The sequence below is a fragment of the Leptodactylus fuscus genome, chromosome 4 (genome assembly GCF_031893055.1).
Source record: "Leptodactylus fuscus isolate aLepFus1 chromosome 4, aLepFus1.hap2, whole genome shotgun sequence".
NCBI lineage: Eukaryota > Metazoa > Chordata > Amphibia > Anura > Leptodactylidae > Leptodactylus > Leptodactylus fuscus.
Genome location: NC_134268.1, coordinates 26,456,481 through 26,482,798, shown reverse-complemented (window position 1 = coordinate 26,482,798; position 26,318 = coordinate 26,456,481). Strand labels below are relative to the sequence as shown.

Genomic DNA, 26,318 nt, shown 5'->3' with positions numbered 1-26,318 from the left:
ATTAACCTCTCTAACTTCCTTTTAATAGAAAACAGGCTGTACATTTTTCATTAGCAATGTTCTAACTAAGTGTCGCAAGGGAGTGATTGTCCATACACCTGTACTCAATTCATCATATAGAACTGAAGCATTTACATAAGAGGGAATGATCACTTCGATAGTTGTATGTGTGGTCTGGTATCACATGAAAGCTTAGAGTCTCAGTTTTCATCTGCTGCCAAGATTGAAGTAGCTATAAAACAATTAGAGATCTCACTAGTTAAAAACTCAGTCCGTATGTGATTTTACAGGCACCATAAACTTTCTGCATATTAAGTTCAAATTCCCAATTGTGTTTTTAACTAGTGATAGCTCAGGTTTTTATAGATATACTATAACCTTGAGAGTCTCAGCTTTCTTCCGTCCGATACCTAGAAAAATCCAGAGACACGTCCCCGATCTGGTTCAGTTCTGCATACTTACAATATACATGTATACGGACATTTCCCTGTAACAGCTCATTTAGAGGGTTACTAAGAAGAATCTTTCAGCCTGTTTTCTAATAAAAAGGAAGTTATATAGGTTAATAAAGTAGAATAATATATATAAAGTATAAAAACATTCACCAAATGTCTCCGACACAATAGCACAGAAAAATCAGTTCAGCTTCTTTATTATGTTTCTATCAAATTAAAGTTCATTGATGCAATATTATATAGGTATATTATATTCTAGGCTCCCTACCATGCAACGTCTCGGTCAGTTCAGCCAATGAGATGATCTGTGTGATTCAAAGACCTGGAACAGTATATACGGTAACAAATGACGGAAAAGATTCAAGTGAGTGCAATATGCTGCTAGCGTCACACTGAACATTAAAAAGAAATGGGAGTTATACTCAATGTATATATGTACTGTATATGTTTTACATGCAAGGGCCGTCCATTTTCATGGATTCCTCATATGTTATTATTATTATTATTATTATTATTATTACTAGCTGGTACCCGCGACTTGGTCTGCGGTGATTGTAGCAGTGGGTATATACAGGCGCGGGTAAGGTTTTCGTACTGTGTATAAGGGATGGGATATGAAATGTAAGTTTGTATCTTGTTTTTGCTGTAATTCAGAGAATACGTGAGACTTTTGTGTTGCAGTTACTTTGTATTTGAGCTGCTATATATACGGTGTTGTGAGAAACTTTACATAGTGACTTTGGGGCAGAAGTATTTGAAGTTAACCCTTTCCCGCCGATGGCATTTTTTGATTTTCGTTTTTGACTCCCCTCCTTCTAAACCCCATAACTTTTTTATTTCTCCGCTCCCAGAGCCATATGAGGTCTTAATTTTACCTGGGACAAATTTTTCTTCATGATGCCACCATTATTTATTCTATATAATGTACTGGGAAGCAGGGAAAAAATTCAGAATGCGGTGGATTTCAAGAAAAAATGCATTTCTGCGACTTTCTTACGGGCTTTGGTTTTACGGTGTTCACTGTGCAACCAAAATGACATGTCCCCTGTATTCTGTGTTTCGTTACGGTTCGGGGGATACCAAATTTATATGGTTTTATTTACATTTTGACCCCTTCAAAAAAATCCAAAACTGTGTTAAAAAATTTTTTTTTGAAAAGTCGCCATATTCCGACAGCCGTAATTTTTTTATACGTGCGTGTATGAGGATGTATAGGGTGTCTTTTTTTGCGGGGCCGGGTGTACTTTGTAGTTCTACCATTTTCGGGAAATGTTATTGCTTTGATCACTTTTTATTCAAATTTTTATCAGAATCAAAACAGTGAAAAAATGGCGGTTTGGCACTTTTGACCATTTTTCCCGCTATGGCGTTTACCGAACAGGAAAAATATTTGTATAGCTTTGTAGAGCGGGCAATTTCGGACGTGGGGATACCTAACATGTAGGCATTTCACAGTTTTTAACTACTTTTATATGTGTTCTAGGGAAAGGGGGGTGATTTGAATTTTTAATCCTTTTTATTTTTTTTTATATTTTTTTTTACTTTTTTTTAAACTTTTTTTTTTGCATTTATTAGACCGCCTAGGGGTATTTACATGGGTGGGCGGTGTCGCGGATTGTCAGAGCGGTGGGGGTCGGCAAACATGGCTGCTCCGGAGCGTTATAGAGCGCCTCCTGGAGTATCGTTAAGGTGGTAAAGTATATGTATATGAGATTGTGTGGGGTTAGGGGCGAGGCTGTAGAGGGCAATATGAATTTTGTGGCTTGCTATGGTCCAAAGTGTGTGAGATTGCAGAGATGGTGTTGTGAGTTTGGGTTTTGTGGGGGTCCTGGCACAAACGTATGTGCGCTATTGTGACGAAGAGTAGCCTATTATTTAATCGAGTGTAGTGACTATGTTTGTGGAAAATTTCAGTCAAATCGGTGGAGCGGTTTTTCCGTGATTGAGGAACAAACATCCGAACATGCAAACATCCAAACACACAAACCCACAAACCCACAAACTCACAAACTTTCACATTTATAATATTAATAGGATTGTTTATTTATATAGCACCATTAATTCCATGGTGCTTTACATTTGGGGGTTACATACAATACACAAAATATACAGGTACATATCATACTAACAGTGACCGATTGGCACAGTGGGGTAGAGGGCCCTGCCCGCGAGGGCTTACAATCTATGAGGGAAGGGGGTAGAGACAGAAGGAGAGGGGGAGACTGTGCAGATGGCGGTGCAGTGATAGTGTTATTGGAGGTTGTAGGCCTTCCTGAATAGGGGAGTCTTCAGGGCCTTTTTGAAGCCTGTGATTGTGGGGATCAGTCTTATGTGTCGTGGTAAGGAGTTCCAGAGTATGGGGGATGCACGGGAGAAGTCTTGGAGATGGTTGTGTGAGGAGCGGATGAGGGCAGAGCGGAGTAGGAGGTCGTTGGAGGATCTGAGGTTACGTGTGGGCAGGTAGCGGGAGATGAGGTCAGAGATATATGGAGGGGACAGGTTGTGGATGGCTTTGTATGTAGCGTTAGTAGCTTGAACTCGATTCGCTGGGCTATGGGTAACCAGTGGAGGGACTTGCAGAGGGGAGCAGCCGATGAAGATCGGGGGGTGAGGTGGATTAAGCGAGCAGCGCAGTTTAAGCTGGACTGGAGGGGGGCGAGGGTGTTTGCTGGGAGTCCATGCAGAAGGGTGTTGCAGTAGTCTAAGCGGGAGATTATGAGGGCCTGGACGAGCATCTTGGTAGTTTCTGGGGTGAGGAAGGAGCGGATTCGGTGGATGTTCTTGAGCTGGAGGCGACAAGAGGTGTTGAGGGTTTGAATATGTGGTTTGAAGGATAAGTCGGAGTCCAGGGTTACCCCAAGGCATCGGGCCTGTGGGACAGGGGTAAGTGGGATTCCATTAACTTTGATAGATGGGTCGGGTGGAGGGGCCATACAGGATGGGCTGAAGATGATAAACTCTGTTTTATCCATGTTGAGTTTGAGAAAGCGGGAGGAGAGGAAGGAGGCTACGGCCGCTAGACAATCTGGAACTCTGGCCAGCAAGGAGGTAATGTCTGGTCCAGAGATGTAGATTTGGGTGTCATCGGCATAGCAGTGGTACTGAAAGCCGTGAGATTCTATGAGTTGGCCCAGGCCAAGGGTGTAGATGGAGAACAGGAGGGGTCCTAGGACGGAGCCCTGGGGGACACCTACAGATAGAGGGCGCGTTGAGGAGGTGGTGTGCGAGTGGGAGACGCTGAATGTGCGGTCGGAGAGGTATGAGGAGATCCAAGAAAGGGCCAAGTCTGAGATACCAAGGGATGAGAGAATTTCTAACCGGAGGGAGTAGTCAACTGTGTCAAAGGCAGAGGAGAGTTTGAGGAGGAGGAGGACAGAGTAATGGCGCTTGGCTTTGGCAGTTAGCAGGTCATTGGTGACTTTTGTTAGGGCAGTTTCAGTGGAGTGCCGGGGTCTGAAGCCTGACTGTAGTCTGTCAAAGAGCAGGTTGGACGAGAGATAGGAGGAGAGTTCTGAGTGGACGTGTTGCTCAAGAAGTTTTGAGGCGTACGGGAGCAGTGAGATGGGACGATAGTTGGCAGGAGAGGACGGGTCGAGGGACGGTTTCTTAAGTATAGGAGTGACAGTGGCGTGTTTGAAGGCAGAGGGGAAGGATCCATTGGTTAGGGATAGATTGAAGACATGGGTTAGGGCTGGGGTGATGACTTCGGTGAGCTTGGGGATGAGATGTGATTGAATCGGGTCGAGCGCGCAGGAGGTGAGGTGGGATTTGGAGATTAGGGAGGAGAGTTTTTCATCAGTGATGAAGGAGAAACAGGTCAAGGATGGGGAGCAGCGAGTAGTTGGGTGGATGGATTGTCGGGGGAGTAGGGTGAGGCTATCTCTGATGGTGTCAATTTTAGTTTTAAAGTAGGAGGCGAAGTCGTCAGCTGAGATAAGTGATGTCGGAGGGGGGGCGGGAGGACGGAGGAGGGAGTTGAAGGTGGAGAATAGTGGTTTGGGGTTGCGAGAGAGTGCATTGTCTGCAGTGTATGGAGAGATCCATGAAAACAGACAAATATAGATCATGACCCATATTTTGATTATAAATATGCTGATACTATACTGATATACTGATTTCACTGTCGTCTGCATATACTGTAAGTGTGATCTTCAGTCCACAGCTTTGTCCTGAGCTGCCGGAAGCTCTATGTATTCCCTATGGACTGCAGCGGTTGTAGGATTATAGTCAAATTTGTAGAACTCCCTCAAGTACAAATTCACATTAGATGATCTCTAACAATTGGCTCACATAGATTAATAATTGTATATTTTCTTTAGTGTACGGCACTGGTTACGCCTGGTCTCCATCACGCCTGGTGATATTTACCAGAGACACTGTAGTTTGGCGATGGAACTCTCAGCCGCTCATCACGGGTATTGGATACAGAGTATTCTCAGTGTCGAGTCCTGGAAACTTCACCTATGATGGAATTGCCTTCAACAGTGGAGATCGTGTACCCTCAGGTCTGTACCCACTGTATCAGTATTTTATTAACCTGGAAGGGGATTATTTTAGTGCAATTCTCTCATGTTTGGCTACTGTATCATAAGAAAGTCTTCATAGCTTATGGGAAAGCGGATCATTTTTATTGATATTGATATCAACTGTAGGACTGGGGGCGGCCACAGACAGCAGAGAGCCCTGCAAGAACAGTATATGGGTCTGCTATACTCCAATATTTCATCAAAGAACCCCACCCCATTCCCACCAGTAATTGTGACGTATAAAAGCCAATGGCTCAGTGCTTTACATGTAATATAATAATACATAGAAACGCAATTTGGGGTTCCCTTACACACTATCCTATATTGTACATCTGGTGGCACAGCTCATTGACATTAGTTTGCGTGGTAATAATATTAATGTTTCCTTTTTTAAGGTGTCTTTTCATATCAGTTCACATCTCCGGGTACTTACTACTACAGCAGTGGATATGTTAATGATGTCAACACCATAGTTATGCAAGGAGTGGTCAACGTATATCCCATTGATGACCAGAGCAGTCCAGTGCGCGTGTTTCTTGGAGGAATGAAGGCCACCTATGCTTCTGGTAAGAGACTATTTCTAGAGATCTCAGCCTTGGAGTGCCCCTTTTTGACAGCTGTGGATTACATTAATGGGTGTGGGTAAATATATTAAAATTAATATCATATCCCAGACCAGACTTTCTGAACATATCCAAGGCAGCCAAGACATCTGCTATGGTGTCTGTATGGAGATGGATCCCATTCTTGGCTTTTTGCATCCCAAACTGAGCAGGTTTTAAGAACCTGCAAAATAATATACCATAGGAGTTACAATGGTAGCAAAGTAGTCTTATACTATGTCATGAAAATGGAACCGAGGCACCAAAAGTTCCTGTCAAAGTTGGTTAGGAGTGTGCTAGTGTCAAATGGCACCTGAAAGGGGAGTCTTTTTTGTCTTTGTTATGGCCCTGTGATCATTCAGAACCCCACTGGTTATTAATCTCTTTACTAAACCACTAAAGCTGTTGTACAATAAGAGTATTATCATATATTGTTTGCCATGATGTTTCCACAGCTCCGCCACCCCCCAGACTGCCAAGTTCCTGCGTCACTCAAGATCCAAAGTGCCCTTATTTCACCACCCCCTCTGCCAGTAACACGTTCATACAGTTTGCATTCTCCGAGTGTTATTCTCCCGTTATTACCAACATTACACCAAACTTTGGAACAATCTATGATTTAATAACCATCACCGGAGCCGGGTTCAGCAACCTTACTTGTGCCAACCAGGTATAAAACTTTATTACTTACTGTCTTAATGGGAACCTGTCAAGTCATTAAGCAGCAGGGGTTTAGAGTCCTACCTCTGTATTGTGCCACGGTTCTCCAATGATGGTCGCCTGAGATGAGTCCACTGAGGGCCACCAGTACATGCACTTTGCACACAGTAAAGCTGAGGTCAATACACCTGACTTCAGTGGGAATGATGTACATGTAGGGGGCATGTGCAGAGAAGTGTAATAACCTTAGCGTTACTGCTCCCAAAGAGTCACCCAGCTAACTCATCTCAGCAGGTACCAGGCATTTACGTATAAAGTTGAACCTACCTTTGGGATTTTAGAAACTTCCACCATATTTATTAAAGGGATTGTCCCATCTCAAGGAGCCTATCTATGCTGGTAGCTTTTTTAATTCAAGACTTTTCTTAAATATATTGCATTTGAAATGCTGCTTTGTTTGCCTGCTATGTGAACTTATTCCTCCCATTGTTTACTCAAAGTTTCCATAACCACATATCTGTGAGATAGGACAAGTGACGTCACTCACAACTCTGCTGGCAGGACAATCAGTTCAGCTAATTGAAGTTTGCTGATAAAGCTGAGTCTATTATTTCTCAATGTACCTCTGAATAATGGGTGGCAGAAGCTAACCATCATGGGCAACTATTCCATTTTCCCCTGAACCATTTTTGTTACATCTCCCTGAAAGAGTCTATTTCACTAAATCTAGTTAACATATCAGGATTCTCTGAGGCTTCTACTTCCGTCTGCTAAAATTCTCTTTTCTTGTGTCTTATCTCAGGTCTCAGTGGGCAGGTATCCCTGTGTTGTGTCTTCTGCTGACAAGAATTCGCTTACATGTCGCCTGGATCCCCAGAACTCAATGGATATTGGGGTTGCACAAATGGTGTCACTTACAGTAAATAACCTGGGCAATGCTATAAACTCTGTAAGAAATGAGACTTATAGGAGATTCGCCCTACTACCCCACATTGACTATGTCTCTCCAGTCACTGGGTCAACAACAGGATCGACCAGAATTACTATACACGGGTCCGGGTTCATAAATGTAAATAATAGTGTCATGGTCACGGGGTTAGGCTGTAACGTTGTATCTGTGAATTACACAGATATTGTATGTGACACGCTATCCAGTTATTCACGTAGTGTTAATTTTGGGGTCACAGTGAAGGGAATCTCGGCCCGGTGCATTGGATCCTGCAGCTTTACCTATTCCAGTGCACTTACACCACAAGTATCCAATGTTTACCCAGCTCAGGTTGGAAACACTTCCACCACCATCTACATCAGTGGTCTTGGCTTTGGCGCAGACGTTAATGATGTAGTTGTTTATGTCGGTGGCAGAAAGTTATATGTAGTAAATGTCAATGACACATATATAACATGCACCATAGACCCCATTCCTGCCGGGAACTATCCGGTCACAGTTACTGTACTAAGTAAAGGCTTGGCTCAGGGGTATTTCACCCTGACCAGTCCTGCTGTAGCCGCCCTCTTGACACCTTCTGGAAGTGTTTTAGGTGGAACTCTTCTACTCATACAAGGGAATGGATTTCATCCTGTCAACACCACAGTGCAAGTAGGTGGTGCGCCATGTCCAGTTACAGCCGTTACACCGGGCAGTCTCCAGTGCATTACTCCTCCCAGCACCATTGCTAAAATTACAAGTGTGAACATCCGTATACCATCTACTGCTTACCCACCAATCAACTTCATCTACTCCGAAGCCGATACCCCAACAATAACTTCAATTCTTCCAGACACAGGTAAGACTTTACTTATAAAATGTTTTAAGGGGACTACAGGAGGGCTAACTTCTGAAGGTTTGTTTCATTCTGGGATTTGTTGGTTTGGTCCAAAGATTCATTTCAGGTTGAACTTGTTCATCAGGAACTGGAAGTGCTTTTATTGTAGTCTCGGATCTCTTCAGATCCCAGATTATAATAAGTGGAGGTGCAGAAATATAATAAACAAGACACCAGGGCATCCTCATTGCGTTCATGCTTCCTCGGGGTCCTCTTCCAACCTCCTTCAATGCAAGTGCCCTGATGTTGGTACACCCCATGTGATTGGGGCTAAGAGGTCCTCCGGGGGCACATGATGTCACCCAGGAGGCTGGAAGGGAAATGCCAGACGCCACGAGAATCCCCAGGAGAGAAGAGGGAAGGTGAGTATTATTGATTATTATGTTTACGCATCTACATTTATTATTCTAAGAGGTCTGAGACTCCATAGTATAATAGTGGTGTGTGAGTGACGTACCCCCAAAGTGTCAAGTTCATTCCAAACCTGAAGCTTTTTGAAATTCCAGATCAAATTCAGTTTGATCCAAACCGGTTTCCTCATCTCTAAATAGGACTTATCCACTTTCCTGACGTGTCTGATCTAGTACATAATTGTACTTCCTATAATGCAACAGTTCTGGATCTTCTTTCTTACTAGATTTACTAACAGATAGACATTGCAAACTTAGACAGTCTGAAAATATGCCAGATTTATCACAGTGGCTGATGCTGGTTCATAAATCTGCCATATCTTTAGACTCCTAGTCTATGTTGATACCACCTTTTAGTTGCCTTACTTTGAATCTGAAGTTTAGGACCAAATTTTGGTGCATTTTAAGCCACAGCCCTTTTTTCTGGGAAACATTTTAGTGCAAACTAGATGCGCCACATTGCACCAAAGATGAGCCATCCATGTCTAGTCATAACCGTAATAGTAACTCTGGGCCTCTGTTTTGTGCTGTTCCTGGAAATATACAGATAAATTGCCAATTAAGTGTTACCAGTAGAGATGAGCGAACACTAAAATGTTCGAGGTTCGAAATTCGATTCGAACAGCCGCTCACTGTTCGAGTGTTCGAATGGGTTTCGAACCCCATTATAGTCTATGGGGAACATAAACTCGTTAAGGGGGAAACCCAAATTCGTGTCTGGAGGGTCACCAAGTCCACTATGACACCCCAGGAAATGATACCAACACCCTGGAATGACACTGGGACAGCAGGGGAAGCATGTCTGGGGGCATAAAAGTCACTTTATTTCATGGAAATCCCTGTCAGTTTGCGATTTTCACAAGCTAACTTTTCCCCATAGAAATGCATTGGCCAGTGCTGATTGGCCAGAGTACGGAACTCGACCAATCAGCGCTGGCTCTGCTGGAGGAGGCGGAGTCTAAGATAGCTCCACACCAGTCTCCATTCAGGTCCGACCTTAGACTCCGCCTCCTCCGGCAGAGCCAGCGCTGATTGGCCGAAGGCTGGCCAATGCATTCCTATGCGAATGCAGACTTAGCAGTGCTGAGTCAGTTTTGCTCAACTACACATCTGATGCACACTCGGCACTGCTACATCAGATGTAGCAATCTGATGTAGCAGAGCCGAGGGTGCACTAGAACCCCTGTGCAAACTCAGTTCACGCTAATAGAATGCATTGGCCAGCGCTGATTGGCCAATGCATTCTATTAGCCCGATGAAGTAGAGCTGAATGTGTGTGCTAAGCACACACATTCAGCACTGCTTCATCAAGCCAATACAATGCATTAGCCAGTGCTGATTGGCCAGAGTACGGAATTCGGCCAATCAGCGCTGGCTCTGCTGGAGGAGGCGGAGTCTAAGATCGCTCCACACCAGTCTCCATTCAGGTCCGACCTTAGACTCCGCCTCCTCCGGCAGAGCCAGCGCTGATTGGCCGAAGGCTGGCCAATGCATTCCTATGCGAATGCAGACTTAGCAGTGCTGAGTCAGTTTTGCTCAACTACACATCTGATGCACACTCGGCACTGCTACATCAGATGTAGCAATCTGATGTAGCAGAGCCGAGGGTGCACTAGAACCCCTGTGCAAACTCAGTTCACGCTAATAGAATGCATTGGCCAGCGCTGATTGGCCAATGCATTCTATTAGCCCGATGAAGTAGAGCTGAATGTGTGTGCTAAGCACACACATTCAGCACTGCTTCATCAAGCCAATACAATGCATTAGCCAGTGCTGATTGGCCAGAGTACGGAATTCGGCCAATCAGCGCTGGCCAATGCATTCTATTAGCCCGATGAAGTAGAGCTGAATGTGTGTGCTAAGCACACACATTCAGCACTGCTTCATCAAGCCAATACAATGCATTAGCCAGTGCTGATTGGCCAGAGTACGGAATTCGGCCAATCAGCGCTGGCCAATGCATTCTATTAGCCCGATGAAGTAGAGCTGAATGTGTGTGCTAAGCACACACATTCAGCACTGCTTCATCAAGCCAATACAATGCATTAGCCAGTGCTGATTGGCCAGAGTACGGAATTCGGCCAATCAGCGCTGGCTCTGCTGGAGGAGGCGGAGTCTAAGGTCGGACCTGAATAGAGACTGGTGTGGAGCGATCTTAGACTCCGCCTCCTCCAGCAGAGCCAGCGCTGATTGGCCGAATTCCGTACTCTGGCCAATCAGCACTGGCTAATGCATTGTATTGGCGTGATGAAGCAGTGCTGAATGTGTGTGCTTAGCACACACATTCAGCTCTACTTCATCGGGCTAATAGAATGCATTGGCCAGCGCTGATTGGCCGAATTCCGTACTCTGGCCAATCAGTGCTGGCCAATGCATTCTATTAGCTTGATGAAGCAGAGTGTGCACAAGGGTTCAAGCGCACCCTCGGCTCTGATGTAGCAGAGCCGAGGCTGCACAAGGGTTCAAGCGCACCCTCGGCTCTGATGTAGGAGAGCCGAGGGTGCACTTGAACCCTTGTGCAGCCTCGGCTCTGCTACATCAGAGCCGAGGGTGCGCTTGAACCCTTGTGCACACTCTGCTTCATCAAGCTAATAGAATGCATTGGCCAGCGCTGATTGGCCAATGTATTCTATTAGCCTGATGAAGTAGAGCTGAATGTGTGTGCTAAGCACACACATTCAGCTCTACTTCATCGGGCTAATAGAATGCATTGGCCAGCGCTGATTGGCCAGAGTACGGAACTCGACCAATCAGCGCTGGCTCTGCTGGAGGAGGCGGAGTCTAAGATCGCTCCACACCAGTCTCCATTCAGGTCCGACCTTAGACTCCGCCTCCTCCAGCAGAGCCAGCGCTGATTGGCCGAATTCCGTACTCTGGCCAATCAGCACTGGCTAATGCATTGTATTGGCGTGATGAAGCAGTGCTGAATGTGTGTGCTTAGCACACACATTCAGCTCTACTTCATCGGGCTAATAGAATGCATTGGCCAATCAGCGCTGGCCAATGCATTCTATTAGCGTGAACTGAGTTTGCACAGGGGTTCTAGTGCACCCTCGGCTCTGCTACATCAGATTGCTACATCTGATGTAGCAGTGCCGAGTGTGCATCAGATGTGTAGTTGAGCAAAACTGACTCAGCACTGCTAAGTCTCTGCATTCGCATAGGAATGCATTGGCCAGCCTTCGGCCAATCAGCGCTGGCTCTGCCGGAGGAGGCGGAGTCTAAGGTCGGACCTGAATGGAGACTGGTGTGGAGCGATCTTAGACTCCGCCTCCTCCAGCAGAGCCAGCGCTGATTGGTCGAGTTCCGTACTCTGGCCAATCAGCGCTGGCCAATGCATTCTATTAGCCCGATGAAGTAGAGCTGAATGTGTGTACTTAGCACACACATTCAGCTCTACTTCATCAGGCTAATAGAATACATTGGCCAATCAGCGCTGGCCAATGCATTCTATTAGCTTGATGAAGCAGAGTGTGCACAAGGGTTCAAGCGCACCCTCGGCTCTGATGTAGCAGAGCTGAGGGTGCACAAGGGTTCAAGTGCACCCTCGGCTCTCCTACATCAGAGCCGAGGGTGCGCTTGAACCCTTGTGCAGCCTCGGCTCTGCTACATCAGAGCCGAGGGTGCGCTTGAACCCTTGTGCACACTCTGCTTCATCAAGCTAATAGAATGCATTGGCCAGCACTGATTGGCCAGAGTACGGAATTCGGCCAATCAGCGCTGGCCAATGCATCCCTATGGGAAAAAGTTTATCTCACAAAAATCACAATTACACACCCGATAGAGCCCCAAAAAGTTATTTTTAATAACATTCCCCCCTAAATAAAGGTTATCCCTAGCTATCCCTGCCTGTACAGCTATCCCTGTCTCATAGTCACAAAGTTCACATTCTCATATGACCCGGATTTGAAATCCACTATTCGTCTAAAATGGAGGTCACCTGATTTCGGCAGCCAATGACTTTTTCCAATTTTTTTCAATGCCCCCAGTGTCGTAGTTCCTGTCCCACCTCCCCTGCGCTGTTATTGGTGCAAAAAAGGCGCCAGGGAAGGTGGGAGGGGAATCGAATTTTGGCGCACTTTACCACGTGGTGTTCGATTCGATTCGAACATGGCGAACACCCTGATATCCGATCGAACATGTGTTCGATAGAACACTGTTCGCTCATCTCTAGTTACCAGTTGGGGATATGTCCCTACTAGAGATGAGCGAGTACTGTTCGGATCAGCCGATCCGAACAGCACGCACGCATTGAAATGAATGGAAGCACCTGGTACTTCCGCTTTGACGCTGGCCGGCCGCTTGACCCCCTGTGTGCCGGCTACGTCCATTCATTTCAATGCGTGCGTGCTGTTCGGATCGGCTGATCCGAACAGTACTCGCTCATCTCTAGTCCCTACACCTTTGACATTGTCCAGTTAGCAATGGAATGGAATTCTTCCATAGTCTTCACCCAGAGATGGCCCAGAGTTTTTAGGCCTGTGCATGGTCATTCTTCATTCACCTTTACATACATTGTTGATCCGACAGCTGAAAGCCCCCATCCCCTTTATCTCAATGGGAGTGTCGGAGTGCTGTACGTCAGCTATTTCTGGCGCTCACATTGAAATGAATGGATTGGGGGGTGTCTGCACCTACTTCTAATTTCCCCATAGGAGTAAAACACCCCCTATTGTCAGGATCAGTAGGGATCTCAGTGGTTGGACCCTCACCAATAAGCAATGTATCATCCATACTATGGAAGGAGGTAAATAATTTGGAACTAATAGTCAAATCTACAGTATAGCGTGAGCTGTCAAATTTCAGCCTTCTTCAGGCTTTCCATTCAATACATTTGATAACATATTTCCCTCTTTGTCAGCCAAATCTACATTCCTCATCACTTTTTACATTTGGTGAACAATGAGAGTTGGAAATTAAGATTACTTGTCAGATCATGAATCTTGTTCTTTGTCTTGTTTCTCAGGGCCACCAGGAACCAACATCATAGTGTTCGGTTCAGGTTTTGGTTTGGATGCCTCAAAAATGACCGTGACCATTGGCAATGCCACATGCTCTATCATAGCGGCGTCTGATAGCCAGCTGAACTGCACTGTCGGAGATCACTGGGGTGGCACGTTCCCTGTTTCATTCCAGAACATGAAGGGATTTGCAAGATCCAAAGTAAGATTCACCTATGAACTTACAATGACTGGGGTCTCTCCAAGTCAAGGTGAGTGCAGAAGCTGCTAGCAACCAGTATGACCACCATTATGGATACTTCCACATGAGTGAGATACACTGAGGATTTATCAGTCAGTTACACAGATAGAAGATCTGCAGTTCATTACAGTACACACATTGTGAAGATTTTAAATTCTTAGCATTTCCAATAATCCTATACAGGTAGTCTTGGAGGTGGATCAGTTCTCACAATCGTTGGTTCCGGATTTAATAAGCGACAGTCCAAAGTATTTGTGTGCAACGCTGAATGCAAAGTGGATCATGAGAGATCAAGTGCAAGTTTCTTGTACTGTGCAACGCCCATCAGCAACGGTAAGTGAGCTGCTATAATAGGATCAATTTGCTATTTTTAAAGGAGTATTTAATACAAAATAATTTCATCTAATACATTTTTATGTAATAAATGTTTCGCAGCAGATTTTTTTTCCTGAAATGTGTGAATAGGATAATCCAAAATATCATTCACTTTGTAGGCACTGTAACACACAGCGTTTTCTTCCACGCATTTCCGCAATTGCAAAAATGTTGTGCTTTCTCCACATGGAGCTTTATCCTTAAAGTATCCAGGTGCTGCAGGAAAGTTGTGCTTTATTTTATTTTATTTTTTTCGCAATCTGGGGTATAATCTGTAATGATCATCCCTATGTTGTAGGAAACCCTGGCACATTGCACACTGTGTGTTAAAATCTCTCAGAAGGACTAAACATACCGTATATACTTGAGTATAAGCCAAATTTTTCAGCACAGTTTTTGTGCTGAAAAAGCCCCCCTCGGCCTCAGCAAAAAAAAAAATGTATATATATATTTTTTTATTTTTTTTAAGAGGAGAGGTGGGGTCTATGACCAGCCGCAATATCAATGTATAGAATCTCCCATAAAATAGTGGGGAAAAAAAGAAGCTTTAAAAAAAATAAAAAAATAAAAGTTGTAAATCCCTCCTTTCCCTAAAATACATATAAAAGTAGAAAATGACTGTGAAACACATATACTGTACATTAGGTATCCCTGTGTCTGACAGTGCCCGGTCTACTGAATATAGGGGATCTGCAGTGCTCCTGTTCCGTTGGGAAGGGGTTAATAGGAGCACTGCAGATCCCCTATATTCAGCCAGACTGAATTCCAAGTGGGGGAAAAAAAAAACCCAGTCCTTAAGCTCAGGGAAGGGGCAGACAGACAACCAAAACACCCCCTCCCCTTCCCACCCAGCAACTACTGCACCCAAAAACTCCGACCATTTTAATTTTTGAAATTTTCCAGTAGCTGCTGCATTTCCCCCCTCAGCTTATACTCGAATCAATAAGTTTTTCCATTTTTTTGTGGTAAAATCAGGAGCCTCGGCTAAATTCGGGTCGGCTTATACTCGAGTATATACGGTAAATAAAAAGAATAAATGCAAAATAAAATTTTAAAAAATAAAAAGACAAAAGTATTAAAAATTCTAATCTCCCTCTTGTCCATTTTACATTAAAATCTAGAACTAAAAATCCTCCAAAACACATTCAGTACTGTGGACTCTCAAAATGTTCAAATTATTAAACTATAAAAGTATTTATTCTGGTATATGCCATAAAGAAGAAAAAATTGCAATTCCTAAATCATATTTTTGGGTTCCTTTTTTTATGGAATTACAAAATGGTTAAAAAGTTGTAAAATGAGTCCTTACACATCTCTGACAACAGAAATATTAAAAAAAAGTTATGAGTGTATAGAACAATACAAAGTAATTTTTTTTCAAAGCTTTTCATTTATTTTTTACGTACTGTAAACAACTATAAATTTGATACCAAGTAAAGGCCTCGTGCACATGACTCTTCCGAGGCTTTTCCGATGTTCTGTTTCGTTCTGATATGTTATAGGGCATGCTTTATAAAGATTGGAATGGAATGAAGCATCGGAACATGTCAGAAGAGTCTCGGGTGTCACACTCGGTCATATGCGTGACGTGTAACAATTTTTTTTTTTTTTTTTATTGTCCCTCTATTGGCCACTAATAGAGGGTCACAGGTTCTTTCCTAATAGAAGTGGAATGTCCATGTATCTGATGTAGAGTATCTTGAAGTGATAAAACCTGACATAAGTGTATCCTAACCATTCACTTCCCATCTTCCATCAGATACTAATACCTCCTCCCAGAGCTGTAATGTCATGGTGATGAATGGAAATAACTCCGTACAGATCAATAACTCCTTCACATACATGTCCGCATTCACTCCTGTTATATCTGATGTCACCCCTAAGAGAGGAGGAACAGCTGGAGGAACCAGACTCACCATCACCGGATCACAGTTCAGGTATGTGCTATAGGTACAGATTAACCTGACCATATATATTAGACTGATGTTGGCCAAATCCACCGGCCCCTCCGAGAAGAGTCAGCTAGTTGGATGTCAATATGCCCAATCCTTTTATTTTCAGCAAGATGCCAGCACCAGATGTTTTTGGCAATTCCTACTTGATTCTCCCCAATGGGTTTACCTGCACGCTCACCAGGAGCAAGCATGCATATATGAGTCTAGGGGAAAAGCCAGAGCTGTTGACTTGACTTAACAAGTATTTGTCTGACAGCTATCTGAATTGTATGACTAGTTTTAGTTAGAATGGCAGGGTAATGTGATTGGGCATCAATATCAGATCAATGGGGCTACGAAACCTGGCAATCCCATCGGTCAGCTGTTCTAAGCAGTTACTATACAGAGAATGGAGCAGGAAGCAGACAGCTCCCTCCTCTCTGTAGTGGTCAGACCATGTTACTGCAGACCATGAAGCTGCAGCCATTATACTGAGAATAGATCTGTCTGCCTCCTGCTTCATTCTCTATGTATCAGATGTTAAGAACAACTGATCATTGGGGGTGCTGGTGCTGGACTCTCCACCAATTTGATATTTTTAGCCTGGAAAGCCCATTTTAAAGCTTGATCTATTATAAGAGATTGGGGTTAGTAGTTGAAGGCGTTTCCCTCATTTTAAGTCAGATGTTTGTAAGTGGGAATAGTCTGCCTGTCTATAAAACATATCTAGAATACCATTGAACTGATATTGTATTCCGATGACTTGATAACTTATATAGGATCTATATAATGCGGTTACATTGAGGTTCCTGAGCAGCCAACAGCAATGACTGATCCTGTGATAAGCTGCTGCCGAGCACCTACAATCTGACATGGGGTTCCCCAAACTCTTGGCAATAATGATTTCATTTTCACTTTGTTTCCTCCTCTGTAGCTCTAACATCTCCGCCATCACTGTCACCATAGCACAGTCTGTATGTAATATCCAGACAGCGACTAGTACACAAATTGTCTGTATAACCAGCGCTCATTCTCCTTCACAAAGAGCCAAAGTCACAGTCTACATTGACGGCCAAGGCAACGCTAAGATGGTAAGTAACACGATAGCAAAAGTAGAAATATCATGTAAAATTCTGACTTTTAGTACCATGGTCCATGATGGCATATTATAAGCAGCCTGAGGCAGTGTATGATCCAGAAATCATCTTCAAGATCTGATCAATGAACACAAAAATATAAACTGGGACCCTCTGCATCTGTGTGAAAATGGAAAAGCACAGCTGTATTCACCAGCAGACATTTCTATGTAGACAAGTGCAGCGACATAAGTCGGAGCCAACCATCAGAGATATACATTGAGAAATCCTCCCATATTCCTAGGATAGAAGGTGGAATTCACAATCTGCATAGTTCCTAAGTTCCTCTGAATATAGGGCAACATGGTGGCTCAGTGGTTAGCACTGCAGCCTTGCAGCACCGGAGTCTTGGGTTTGACTCATGACAGGAACAACATCTGCAAGGAGTTTGTATGTTCTCCTCGTGTTTGCGTGGATTTCCTCCCATTCTACAAAGACATACTGATAGGGGAAAAAATGTACATTGTGATCCCTATATGGGGCTCACAATCTACATTGAAAAAAAAAAAGAAAAGGATTATAATCTGAATATGCAGTAAAAGTGAGATCCTCATAATGGGGGTGCCAATGGACTGGTCATTAGTCACACCTTTTTAGTTGTTTTTATTTTTTCATTCCTATTTTCCTATTTCCTATTCATTCCTTTATACCTTTTTTTTTCTTCCTATTCTTTTTAGGACAACGCAGACTTTTTCTACATTGATGTCTGGTCTTCTAAGTATACCTGGGGAGGAGAATCTCCACCAGATGAGGGGTCAATGGCGGTCATTACACAGGGGCAAACAATATTACTGGATGTCAGTACACCGGTACTGAAGATGCTGCTGATACAAGGTAATGCGGCTATATCCCATACTGTATTACAATGATATTCAGCGAATATTTAGAGAGAGCCTTTCACCACTTCCACCAACTCCAACTCTTTGCTAGTCCTGCTCCATAATAGACCTGATTCCTGATCTGACCTATATATTGACCAGCGACTTGTTTTCTGACTGTCTCCGTCTGTCGTCCTGAGTTGATTGATATCTGCCTCTGATCTTGTTCCTAACCGAGCTTCTTTGCTGCTTGGACTGACAACCCACTTGCGTTTGACAAAGTTTTAAGTCTGTCCTTCCTGACCTTTGGCGTGTTGGTCTTGTGAACTTCCTGCTGCTTGTGGTATCACAGTAATGTACACAATCCTTTTTCTCTACAACAGGGGGAACTCTGGTATTTGATGAGGCAGATATAGAGCTGCAGGCGGAGAACATCCTCATTACAGACGGAGGCGCTCTTCAGGTACTCACACCCCGATACTTACTGAGCTATAGAAGATACTGGCCAATAAAATTATATTAAATGGAATTATAAGATTAAAGTCGTCAGCTATATTTTCACACATAATATTTTTTTCGTCCATGTTTAGATTGGAACCGAGCAAGCCCCATTCCAGCACAAAGCAATAATCACCTTACATGGACATTTACGTTCTCCGGAGTTACCATTATATGGGGCGAAGACGTTAGCTGTGAGACAAGGAACCCTGGATCTTCATGGTAAATATATGTAGAATGACACGGCCAGAGGAAACCTGTATTACAGCTCTCACCATTGTAGTCTCTTCTCATCCACATCTACATTCCATATACTGTTCACATCGAGCATAAGCGCCCTACTAAATAGAACAAAATATCCTTATAGGAGGCAGAGTACAAATAATCAGATGTAGTAACCCATAATACAGCCTTGTAAGACATCAGATACATTATTGGGATGTGTCTATCAACAAACCGATGACTGATTCCATTGACATCCCGCAGAAATCTGGATATTGTTCTGCATATTGACTACATCTACAGGAAAGGTTGCGTAAGCTTGTACACACGTTACATTTCTTACATACTGTTACATACTGTCTTGTAATGTTCCATAGTTGCTGCAAATGTGCCCAATCTCCAGGAATATCCCAAAATAAAGGGAGACCTCCTGGACTCCCAGAAGAGCTGACCAATCTCCCATGTCCCAGGTGCCCCATATTAGTTCCTATGTGACGTGGACATGTTATGTGTCATGTCAAAAAAAGGACATGACCAGCACATTTTCATGCTTAAATCATAAAAGGGGCCCTGGGATATCCCCAAAATAGGGTAAAGATTCTGGGAATTGAATGCTTTCTCTTTTCTAGGCATCCCCGTGCCTGTGACATGGACCAGACTTGCTCAGACAGCGCAGTCCGGAAGCTCAACTCTAATTCTACAGAAAAGTGTGACCTGGAAACCCAGAGATGAAATCGTGATCGCATCAACAGGTGGCAGGTACATATATAATCCAGAATCCCACTACACCGGGGATCAGCAAGCTTTTTCTATGGTGTGCTGATTTCTTTAAAAAAGTCGAAGAAATAGTCATTGTGCCACATAATGAATGTAAGGATGTCGACCCTTTTATGAAAGACACATAACACAAACCATAACCACAACCATTCGATTATTTTTAGACCCTTAGCCACAATTCATTTTATTATTCCCATTATAGACACAGCCAAAGTCAGAATGAGAAGAGAACTATTCAGTCTGTATCGGCAGATGGTACAAAAGTGACCCTAACAGAGCCATTATTGTACAAACATTTGGGCATTTCGGTCACCCTACCCGATGGCACTGTTTTTGAAGCCAGAGCTGAAGTAGGTCTCCTTACAAGAAACATCGTTGTCAGAGGGTCAACCAATGTGGAATGGAGCGACACCATACCCGCCTGCCCGGAGGGATTTGATACCGGTAATGTGATGACTTGTTTTATTACAACATACAAGTGCTGCCCACCTGTCTATAAGTTTTATGTAATCTACTTTGATGGTGTATTTTTCTAGAGCTCATGTGTTCATCTCCTTATATCCTATAAAAGATAATGTTTTTGGATAATATTTCACCGGAACACATTGCTTCTTAAGTTACTTCTGGTTTGATCTTTAGAACTGTATATAACAAGAAAGGAAAGTTAAATTTAAATTAAATGGAATGGAAACCATTTTTAATGGAAAAAGTAGAATTTTTCAAAAAAGTTAAGTGTAAAAAAGAAAATATTGAGATATACACTGTTTCTTAGAGCTGATAAGTCCTAAACTTATACTTATGTGGCATAGAGATGTGGGATTTTTCTACCACCTATTCACTTCAATGAGCGTTATCAGGTGGAATTTGCCTGAAAATTGAGCTAGAGGATAAAATGAATGGGTTGCAAATTTCAGACAGAATTTGGAGTTCATTTTGAGCTCAAATTCAGGTCCAAATTGAGCTGTGGGAATATAACGTTATACACATAAGATAGATGTTCATTCCTGCCAAATTTTGGTGTTTTCAGTCAACATTGATCCTATGTGTATGGACAACTTAAATGGGTTGTCCCTTTCAGACAACTGTTCAACTGTTCCGAGGGGGAATCAGATGGTTCTGTACCCTGTGTAGTGGTCAAGAGATGTTACTACAGCTCAGCTTCTATTCACTTCAATCAGGGGAGGAGTAATGGCCCCCAACCATTACACAGGGACCAGACGTACCCTTGTACAGCTGTCCAGGTGCTGGCTGTCAGTCCTCCACCAATAACATTTATGGCCATAATGATAGGCCATAAATCTGAGAATTTTGATAACTTTTTACGGGACCAACCACTTCCTCGTCTTATATTCTAAGGTTCCTTTTTCAGTTGTCATGCTGTTGTTATTTTAGGTGAATTTGCCACACAGACATGTTTCCAAGGAAGATTTGGTGAGGAGATAGGAAGCGACCAGTTTGGAGGATGTATTATGTTCAGTGCTCCGCAATCCAGTCAACTTCAGCCCATTGGAAGAATAGAATATGTGGAGGTACGTGTGAAAAGCTAAAATAGTGGCCACATAATTCCACACCATCAGGAGATGCCTTATCTTCTAATCACATCTATATCAATGTCTTTTTATATGTGAGAACATTGATGATAAAATTTATTGGTGCACAAGATGTCTAAAACAGCGCTACACCTGTTGTCTTCAGAATCTTTCAGTTATACCATGGTTGATTTTCAGCCTTTAATTCCAATCATTGATTTATCCAAAAAGTTCATGTACTATATAATGGGCCCTTGGAGAGAGCGGCCCAACCCTGGTTAACGCAATCCCCTTTGCTATTGAATGGGGACAATCTATGTCAGTCATTACTCTACCGATTAATTGCAAATATGAGAGTACACCAGGCCCACCATAATGGAGGGGCCCAGTTTGATTTTTGTACGTCTACCACTGATAGTAGCCATATTGGTCATATAGCCAATGTTTTTCTAGATGCCAATGTTTATCACATGCCTAAGCTTCAGTAGGAACTCTGCTGTAAAAACCGCAGAAAGATCTGGTATAACACTTTTTTCACTGTTCTGATTAAACAATTGGCAAGAAAATTAGGGAGATTCTTTGAAGAAGACCACCTCCAATCTGCTAGATAATGCTTTATGTAAACATACCCTTTAAGTCACAGCATCTTGAGTAATAATTGTTGTATAAATACAAACACAAATACATTATTACACATATTTCTTTTGTAGGTTTTCCATGCAGGACAAGCTTTCCGGTTAGGCCGGTACCCAATAAATTGGCATTTAATGGGTGATGTCAAATATACATCGTATGTACGAGGTTGTAGTATTCATCAGACCTACAACAGAGCAGTGACCATCCACAACACTCACAACCTACTTGTAGAACATAACGTCATCTATGATATCATGGGTGGAGCGTTCTTCATTGAAGATGGCATTGAACATGGAAATATACTTCAGTATAACTTGGCCGTATTTGTTCAGCAAAGTACCAGCTTGCAAAATGAGGATGTTACCCCAGCAGCATTTTGGGTTACCAATCCAAATAACACAATAAGGCACAATGCCGCTGCTGGTGGCACACACTTTGGCTTTTGGTATAGGTTGCACGATAAACCAGATGGAGCTTCTTATGATCCTAACATTTGCCAGAAGTTCATGCCACTTGGAGAGTTCTACAATAACACTGTTCACTCTCAGGGATGGTTTGGCCTTTGGATTTTTAAAAATTACTTCCCTATGGTTATACAAAATCCCAGTGTCTCTTGTAGCTATTATGGACCATCCCCAGCTATTTTCAGATCTTTGACCACCTGGAATTGTCAGAAAGGAGCAGAATGGGTCAATGGTGGTGCTCTCCAGTTCCACAACTTCACCATGGTCAATAATGAAGACACTGGCATAGAGACTAAAAGAGTCATTCCAAATTACGTGAATGGATGGGGAGAAACCAATGGGGCAGTCCTCAAGAATGCTATCATTGTAGGACATCTGGATGAGCTAGGACTTGGTCCAGCTTTCTGCACCGCTAGAGGCATCACCCTGCCATTTGATGAAGGACTCACTGTCTCATCTGTAAAGTTTATGAACTTTGATCGACCAAACTGCGCAGCAATCGGTGTTACAAGCATTACTGGGTTATGTACCTACCGATGTGGAGGCTGGAGTGCAAGATTTAATGGAATACAATTCTTTAATTCACCCAACAAGGCAGGATTTAGATGGGAACATGAAGTTGTTCTTATTGATACAGATGGGACCCTAACAGGTAAAGACATACATAACAATCTTATAAAAGACCTCCACCCAGAAAATGTAACCATATAACCTGGAAATAATATGATTCTAGTGGAATAGCATCTGATTCTTAAGATCATACAAATGAGTAATGTCAGCAGACCACTTACCCAGCAAACAGTTATTTCTTCCATCTCCAACATACATATGCATGCTAAACTTTCAATGTGGAGAGGGGAATAAACTGTTATCAAAACCCTCTGGCAGTGATGTATCTCCTGTGGGAACAAAGCATTGGTCATGTTAAATTCTAACAAGGCCTCTCCCTCTTTGCCGCAGAATCTGCGGTTGGGAAAATTGGTAGGTTTCCTATTTCTCTTATGTTGGCCATTTTTAAAGATCTTGTAAAAACATCCAGCATGCCAAAAGAATAATAAAATATAACTTCATCCGCAAGAAAACAATCTTACATGGTGGATCCAGGATAAAAAGAAAGACAGAAAAGCTTACGCGTTTCGGCATTACATTGCTGGTCCTTTACCATCAATTATGCCTGCATAGACAATTTGGCTGGCCTCTATTATAGATAGCTGCTACATTGTTCTCTTCTCGAACGATCTGGCGGAAGTTTCCTACACTATAGTACTCTCACTCTGAATATTAAGAGGTAATAGGAGATTGTTGTCCATTTCATGGTAGGGAAGGACGCAGACTAAGAGCCCTATTTTAGTCAGGAGGGTGGTAGCTGTGAAATAAAGGTCTGTGCGTCCGTAACCACTGAATATTAAAGGGGTCAGCCACTTTCAGACCAATATTGACAAACAAATGTACAATAAAAAGATATACAATTTTCCAATATACTTTCTGTATCTATTCCTCAAGGTTTTCTAGATTTCAGCTCGCTGTCATTCATTCTGCTACATCTAGAGCAGGGGCGTAACTACCGTAGAAGCAGCAGAGGCAGCTAGCACAGGGCCCGGGCCATTAGGGGGCCCAGTGACAGCCGCTACTGCTGCGTCTCTCTTTTTTTTTTTAATAGGCCGTTACGGGCCCTATTCACTTGCCGCTCCTGACTGGGCCGGGATCGGTAAGTGATGCCGCGGGCCCCACAAATACTATCATTATACTCAGGGGTCTTTGCAGACCCCCGAGTATAATGATTGGAGGCCCGGGAGAGGTAAGGGAACGTAACAAACACTGTTACTTACCTCTCCATGATCCTGCCAGGCCTCCTTCCTGACATCCTTTCTGACGTCTCTGACGTCACATGAACCCGGCCTGCTTTCCAGGTCATGTGACGTCCGACGTCATTACAAAAGGACGGCAGCGCAGAAGACAGCGTAGGAGTTGGGGACAGGTAAGAAACAGTAATTTTTTATGTTTTTATTCCCCCGGGTCTCTGATTATTATACTCTGGGGTCTGAAAAGACCCCAGAGTATAATAATTGTTTATGGGTGTCCACTATGGGCTATAATAGTATGTGCAGGGGTCACTATGGGGGATAATACTGTGTGCAGGGGCCAGTAAGGGACATAATACTGTGTGCAGGGGTCACTATGGGGGATAATACTGTGTGAAGGGGTCACTATGGGGGATAATACTGTGTGCAGGGGCCACTATAGGGCATAATACTGTGTACAGGGTCCACTATGGGGGATAATAATGTGTGCAGGAGCCAGTAAGGGACATAATACTGTGTGCAGGGGCCACTATGGGGGATAATACTGTGTGCAGGGGCCACTATGGGGCATAATACTGTGTGCAGGGGCCAGTAAGGGACATAATACTGTGTGCAGGGGTCACTATGGGGGATAATACTGTGTGCAGGGGCCACTATGGGACATAATACTGTGTGCAGGGGCCACTATGGGACATAATACTGTGTGCAGGGTCCACTATGGGGGATAATACTGTGTGCAAGAGCCAGTAAGGGACATAATACTGTGTGCAGGGGCCACTATGGGGGATAATACTGTGTGCAGGGGCCACTATGGGACATAATACTGTGTGAAGGGGTCACTATGGGGGATAATACTGTGTGCAGGGGCCACTATAGGGCATAATAGTGTGTGCAGGGACCACTATGGGGCATAATACTGTGTGCAGGAGCCACTATGAGGGATAATACTGTGTGCTGGGGCCACTATAGGGCATAATAGTGTGTGCAGGGGCCACTATGGGGTATAATACTGTGTGCAGGGGCCACTAAGGGACATAATACTGTGTGCAGGGCTTACTAAGAGACTAGAGTGTGGAGTAGGGGGTCGGTCGAGGTCTTTGATGTCGGTGTGGGTTGGGGGGGGGGGGCATGTCAAAAGTTCACCACGGGGCCCCGCCATTTCTAGTTACGCCACTGGTCTAGAGGATAAAACTCTGACCATGGTCATGTGATTTACAGTCCATGGTCATGTGATGAGCACACAGGTGCACAGTTGATTAACAGGCTGATGTCTGATTACTGTGCTGTGACTGTAACGAGCGGCACCTGTGTGTTCATCACATGACCATGGACTGTAAATCACATGACCATGGTCAGAGTTTTATCCTGTAGACGTAACAGAATGAATGACAACAAGCCAAAATCTAGAAAACCGTGAGGAATTGATACAGAAAGTATATTGGAAAATTATTCAACTTTTTATTGTACAAACCATAACATTTATCTCTCAATATTGGTCTGAAAGTGGTCAACCCCTTTAATAATGATTAGCGACTAACAAATATATTTTGGTTTTGATACAGGAAAGGTAGGAGGGAAGGTGGTACCAAAAAGTGGTCTCCTTGATCCTTCCCAGTGCAGCCAAAGCAGTGACTGGAGCGCCGGCTTCCCTGGATCCGTCTGTAACGCCTCCGTCAGCTTCCACAGATTGGCCTTCAGTAACCCATCACCTTCTTCTCTTGTCGGAAAGGATGTCATCATCTCAAATTCTTTTGGTATGTTCATGATATTATGGATTTATTGCTCCAAAAGCTTAAAGGGAATGTCCACCCTTGAAAGTTGTTTTGTGCTTTTACTGATTCATTTCTTAACCCAATTTTTCATTTACAGAGCCTCATGAGGCCTTATTTTTTACAGGACAATTGTAATTAACAAATGGACCATTTAATATTCCATAAGGGGTACTGGGAAGCTGGAAAAAAAATCAGAATGGGGTGGTGGGATTAGAAAATAAACTGCAATAGCCCAATATTCTTACATGGCATATATTGTGTGTATGTTTTTTACTGTTTTAATACCGTTACAAAATCCAAAACTTGAAATATGAAGAAAAATATTTTTTGATATAGGGAACAGGGGTGGTTTAAAATAAATAAATAATAATTTAGAAAATATTAAATTTTTTATTTTTTAATATTCTTAAAATGTTTCCATTAGTTTCTTACTTTTGTTTTAGCCCCACCAGAGGTCACCTTAATTAAAGTGCCGACATCTGCCGTACTATTACTATATATTCATAAAAAAGTAGAAAAAGATACAGACCAATCAGAGTTACTGGCCTCTATTGGTTCCTATAAGTCTTATAGATACAGGTTGTCTTCTATAATATGATACGAAGCTGCTTTGTTGAAACTGTCCATAGTACAGTATGAGAACCATCTTTTTAAAATTAAGCCTGTATTTCCTA

General features: G+C 43.2%; 1 protein-coding gene across 1 annotated transcript in view; it reads left to right on the top strand.

The window, feature by feature from the left end:
• Nucleotides 1–26,318, top strand: part of LOC142201125 (fibrocystin-L-like) — a 152,763-nt gene that overhangs the window by 75,306 nt on the left and 51,139 nt on the right. The window contains exons 34-50 of the mRNA XM_075271950.1: nucleotides 715–819; nucleotides 4,775–4,960; nucleotides 5,377–5,547; nucleotides 6,039–6,253; nucleotides 7,046–8,030; nucleotides 13,446–13,691; nucleotides 13,865–14,014; nucleotides 15,816–15,993; nucleotides 16,925–17,081; nucleotides 17,804–17,960; nucleotides 18,328–18,407; nucleotides 18,535–18,664; nucleotides 19,294–19,423; nucleotides 19,644–19,885; nucleotides 20,834–20,970; nucleotides 21,681–22,722; nucleotides 25,435–25,626. Coding sequence (XP_075128051.1) covers nucleotides 715–819; nucleotides 4,775–4,960; nucleotides 5,377–5,547; nucleotides 6,039–6,253; nucleotides 7,046–8,030; nucleotides 13,446–13,691; nucleotides 13,865–14,014; nucleotides 15,816–15,993; nucleotides 16,925–17,081; nucleotides 17,804–17,960; nucleotides 18,328–18,407; nucleotides 18,535–18,664; nucleotides 19,294–19,423; nucleotides 19,644–19,885; nucleotides 20,834–20,970; nucleotides 21,681–22,722; nucleotides 25,435–25,626 — 4,503 coding nt within the window. The remainder of the gene's footprint in view (nucleotides 1–714; nucleotides 820–4,774; nucleotides 4,961–5,376; nucleotides 5,548–6,038; nucleotides 6,254–7,045; nucleotides 8,031–13,445; nucleotides 13,692–13,864; nucleotides 14,015–15,815; nucleotides 15,994–16,924; nucleotides 17,082–17,803; nucleotides 17,961–18,327; nucleotides 18,408–18,534; nucleotides 18,665–19,293; nucleotides 19,424–19,643; nucleotides 19,886–20,833; nucleotides 20,971–21,680; nucleotides 22,723–25,434; nucleotides 25,627–26,318) is intronic.